Here is a 4,649-nt window from a genome sequence, read left to right as displayed (position 1 = left end):
AATATTTTTTTTGTTTGTTTCCTTCCAACTATTAATGGTTTCTAAAATAAATTTAAGAAAAAAGAAATTTAGCCACCATTTTTCGGAAAAAAAATTTAAATTTATCTTTATTTTTTTGAATGAAATTTATAATCAATTTTTTTAAAAAAAATTGCTTATCTTTAATGAAATTTGGAACAATAGTATTAATAAATACATGTAATTTTTTTGTTTGTTTTTCAGGTATTAATGTTACAATAATTGAAGAAAAATAAAATTTTATTTTTTGAATGAAATTTACAATCCATTTTTTTTAAAAAAACTATATATTTAATGTAATTTAATGAAATTCAGAACAATAATATTAATAAATACATGTATTTTTTTGTTTGTTTTTCAGGTATTCATGAATTTTACAATAATTGAAGAAAAATAAAATTTTATTTTTGGAATGAAATTTACAGTCCATTTTTTAAAAAAAAAAACTACATCTTTAATGTAATTTAAAATAAAGGACACAATATCAGCAACTTAACTCACGAGAACTTCATAAAAGTTCACTAATCTCAGTACTATCCTCACTGATGCACGCATAACCCAACAAAATTAAATGATAGTGAAAAATTTATCTTTTAGTTCGAACGTTTCTTGATCGTCAAGCCAAAAGTTATATTTGTTACCTAAGATACGGTTTTTATTTCTTATAATTGTGATCTACAATGCAAAGCTCTATACTAAGCTAATTATGAACATAATGAAGATTGCACTGATGTGGGTGTCAATGTGGCAAATCGTAAAATCATATGTATGACAAACACAAATATTTGTTTGGTATCATAAGTAAACACTTCAAAAGAATCAAAATTAGTTTATATTGATTTTATGTATAATAATTACTCTTATATACATCAAATGGATAGAAAAAGAGAAATAAGAATGAATTCAAATCGTTTTTATGTAAAAACAAATAAATTTTACATGTACAGTTACTTAAAATGATTATAAGATTTTTAAAATTTTCTTATGTTTTTTAAATATTTCCTCTCGAAAAATAAATTTTTTTTTAAAAAAATTACATTTATCTTCATATTTTATGTCATGTCAAATTTTCATCGATAATACTTGTAAAACTTGTAGATACTTTTTTAGAACATAATTTATGCAAAGAACTTTATAACTTCAAAATATATCATGAGAAATTTATAAATTATGGTTCTTCTAAAAAAATATATATTTGTTTTTTGTTTTATTATTTTGAATACTTATAGTCTAACTATATTATTTTTAAAATTTTAAGGTTGTGAAGTTAAAATAGGTGTTAAAGTGATAGTAAGAGTATGGTTCTGATTATGGATCATATTAATAAATATTTTTATATTTTGACAGAATATTGCAACATTATATACTTATATGTATATCAAACCTAAAACAACTCAATTATATTAATATTCAAGAACTCAAGCAAAAATAAATTCTGAACTTTATTGATGTATCGTAGATTGAATTAATTATTGAAAATAAAAGATAGTGAGAGTAATGTGAGAATTGTTATCCTCGTATCATTTTTGTACGTTCCACACGTGCAACGCACGTGCATATCTTCTAGTTACTACAAATATATAACTTTAATTTGTGAATTTACATGTATATCATTATTTTCATTAAATAATAATAATAATTTTATTTAATTATGATATATATCATAATTTAAAATAGTAAAGTTGAAATATTATGTAACACATGAAGGAACACGTGCACTACTTCACGTTTCGTTCAATCCCACACACACACAAAAAAAAAATAAGTGATTTCTAAATATATAATTTTGTCAATTAATGAAAACAAAAACACAAACTGTGACTAAGATATATTGTAATGAGAGATACAAACAAATATATATAAAATACAAATGCAACAATCACTCTCTAAAGAAGAGCTTCAGAAGAGAGAACTTATTTTCCTTGGGCTGTGAGGCAGGGGTAAGAGCAGGAGCATCAGCATTAGCGTATGAAAACGATGTTGGAGGGGCCGCTATACCTGACTGAGGAATTGTAACTGGAACAGCTGTATAGACCGAGCCAACCGAGCTCGGAACAGCTGTGTCAGGTTGGAAGACGACCGAGCCAACCGCGCTAGTAACAGCTGTGTCGGGTTGAGGGATTGAACCCGAGCTCGAGCTGTCACTGGAAGAGGAGGAAGCCGGAGTATCATGATCAGATTTCGAATCATCAGAGGATTTCTTCTCGGAATCAGATTTTTTGTCATCATCGGATTTCTCACCAGAATCGGGTTTCTTTTCGGCAGCCGACTTAAGCTTAGCAATGAACGCCGATTTATCGATAGGCTTTCCCAAATCTTTGTTTTCTTCCGGAACAACTGGTGAGTAATTGATGTTAGGGTCTTCTTTAGGAACCGGGAAGACGAATCCGGCAGCATAAGGCACCCCGGTGGGAGGTACCCATCTATTTCCGTCCAAAAACTTGGACGCCGTGAACCTTTCTATCCTATCAGATGGCAATTCTTTGACTCCAGCCCACTTGATTCTTTCACTCTTGGGTGCAGCAGGGCCCCGATTGTTAAATTCAGTGTAAAACAAAGTTTCCAGGGCGAATGTCGCGTTCCAGGGAAGCCATCCCTGTGGCTGGATACAATCATCCAAGAATGATTCCAGGATAATGGTTCTCGAGTACTCTTTCCAAGGCCTGCCAAGGTATGACTTGAGCTTGTTCCTGAAAGGGTAATACGTTGGATCGGCTTTAAATGTACAGTTCTGGAGGACCAGACCTGTTGGCTGCCGCAAATCTTTCCGGCCCTGTGCTGTCACAATGTTCTGCTGATTGTCCATCGGCTTACGGATTAGCAATGTGCAGCCCTGGAAAACGGCAGCGCTGTCTCCAAATATGAAATCAATGGTGCCCGAGATCACGCAGTCTCGATAAAATTGGCGATACGTGTGGGCATAGAGGGTGTCCTGATAGCCATCCATTTGACAATTGTAGAAGATGGCCTTGTCTGCACTGACGCGCAATGCTACGGCCTGGTGCTTTTCTGCACCTGCAGAATTTTCAAAGCCGATATCCCTGGCTATGAAATTGTCTCCTTGGACAGCTGCAATGAACAACTTGATCGTTAAAGAAACAAAAAGATGATTGTTCAAATTTTGAAGAGAAGTGAGGGGGGATCCTTAATTGTTCACGAAAATTTTAGACGTACCTACTGTGGCCGTTTGATATGTATTGGTCCCATCAATGAAGTTCAATCTTCCTGTAATCTTCGTCTGCGTAGGGCCATCACCAATAATCATCAAATTTACAATACTACTATTGATCTGCACCTTCTCTTCATAGATACCCGTTTTGATGTACATCACAATGGTCCTGTTGCTTCGCTCCGGGACGTCTTTCAAAGCATCGTTGATGGTACGGTACTTGCCACTCCCGTCCTTGGCCACGATAAAATCCGGCCTGATCTGAACCGGCGTGGCAGTAAGAAGCTCACGCCTCTCGACATCAAGCCAATCCGGGAGATCATCACCATGTCCCAACACAGGCAGATCTTCAAACAAAAGACGGCGACTGTTGAAACCTTCTACACCCATAGATTCGATCACTGTCGAAACTTCGGCCACCATGGCAAGACTGTTGCTTGTCAGCTGCATGGCTGTTGTTAAGGCCTGCCGCATCTTGTCCCCAGCATCACCAGGAACCTCTTCGAACCCGTCCAGGCACGTTTCTTGGTGGGTAATCGCGCCGCTGAGCCAAATTTTGAGGTCCGTGAGCATCTCATCGAAATTGCTCGCATCGAAACTGTTAAATTTATCAAAAGACCTCCACAGATCACTGACAGCACGGTCAGCAAGCTCGCGGCAGTTCTGGAGAGCAGATTTTGCCCGGGGATCGGTCTGAAGTTCTTCGATGACGGAAGAGTTCTTGACAGCCTCATTGACATACTTGATGGCGGCAGTGAAAGCAATCTCGATGAGCTCTCTGGGGTCACTGGTGTCATTTCCGGAGGCTTTGAGGTTATCGACACAGGTTTGCTGGTAATCTGTTGATTGACAGATGTTCTGGATGGCTTTCTGGGATGAGGAGACGTCGACGTTGGCGGTCGAATTTTCGGTATCCAAGGAGCCAATGGTAAGAGCAACTACCATGGCCACAAGGACCAAAGAACATACACTAACTATAGCAATTTTTTTCTTCTGATTATTATCCATGTTGGAGCTAAACATGGTTAATCCCGCTGGGAGAAGGGCTGTTTCTGAAGAGATAGTCGACCCCTCTCCTTGTTGATTCAAAAGACAATGATTCTTGGCGTGGAGAGGGTTAATAGGGGATTGGTCTTGTTGGAAGGTAGTTATTTCAGTTGGAGATGTGAGGCTAGCTTTTAATTTTAGTATATGTGATATATATATATATATCTACTTACATATAAATATACCACTTCCAATTGTGAATTTCCCTATATGTCCTTCTTTATCTAGCTTAATAAGTTGTATTCTTATATGGGTTAACTTATAATTTCTTTGCTTATCTAAAATAACTATAACTAATTACTTATTATTAATATAAGAGCATTAATATTCATTGAAAACATTGAATTCATTCTTAATTTTTCCGCCTTGCGGTTCTACACGGCTTATTCTTGTTTTTTTTCCCAAAGTTTGATTA

At 35.6% G+C, this 4,649-nt stretch overlaps 1 protein-coding gene across 1 annotated transcript; it reads right to left on the bottom strand.

Annotated features, from left to right (window-relative positions):
* Positions 1 to 1,800: 1,800 nt before the first annotated feature.
* On the bottom strand, positions 1,801 to 4,289 carry LOC140958698 (probable pectinesterase/pectinesterase inhibitor 58). The gene is made up of 2 exons (XM_073416242.1): positions 3,193 to 4,289; positions 1,801 to 3,087 (listed from the first exon to the last, which is right to left on the bottom strand). The coding sequence occupies exons 1-2, from the start codon at positions 4,208 to 4,210 to the stop codon at positions 1,898 to 1,900; spliced, it is 2,208 nt and encodes a 735-aa protein (XP_073272343.1). The 5' UTR covers positions 4,211 to 4,289; the 3' UTR covers positions 1,801 to 1,897.
* Between the last annotated feature and the right edge of the window lie 360 nt (positions 4,290 to 4,649).

Source organism: Primulina huaijiensis, chromosome 15 (genome assembly GCF_012295235.1).
Source record: "Primulina huaijiensis isolate GDHJ02 chromosome 15, ASM1229523v2, whole genome shotgun sequence".
Classification (NCBI taxonomy): Eukaryota; Viridiplantae; Streptophyta; class Magnoliopsida; order Lamiales; family Gesneriaceae; genus Primulina; species Primulina huaijiensis.
The sequence above is the reverse complement of the archived record's forward strand: the minus strand, read 5'-3'. Positions and strand labels throughout refer to the sequence as shown.

Bases quoted from the DNA above. Each gene is read 5' to 3' on its own strand.
- LOC140958698 (XM_073416242.1), bottom strand. From the start codon at position 4,210: ATGTTTAGCTCCAACATGGATAATAATCAGAAGAAAAAAATTGCTATA. The intron at 3,088-3,192 runs GTACGTCTAAAA...TGTTCATTGCAG, and splicing joins ATATCAAACGGCCACAGTAG to CTGTCCAAGGAGACAATTTC.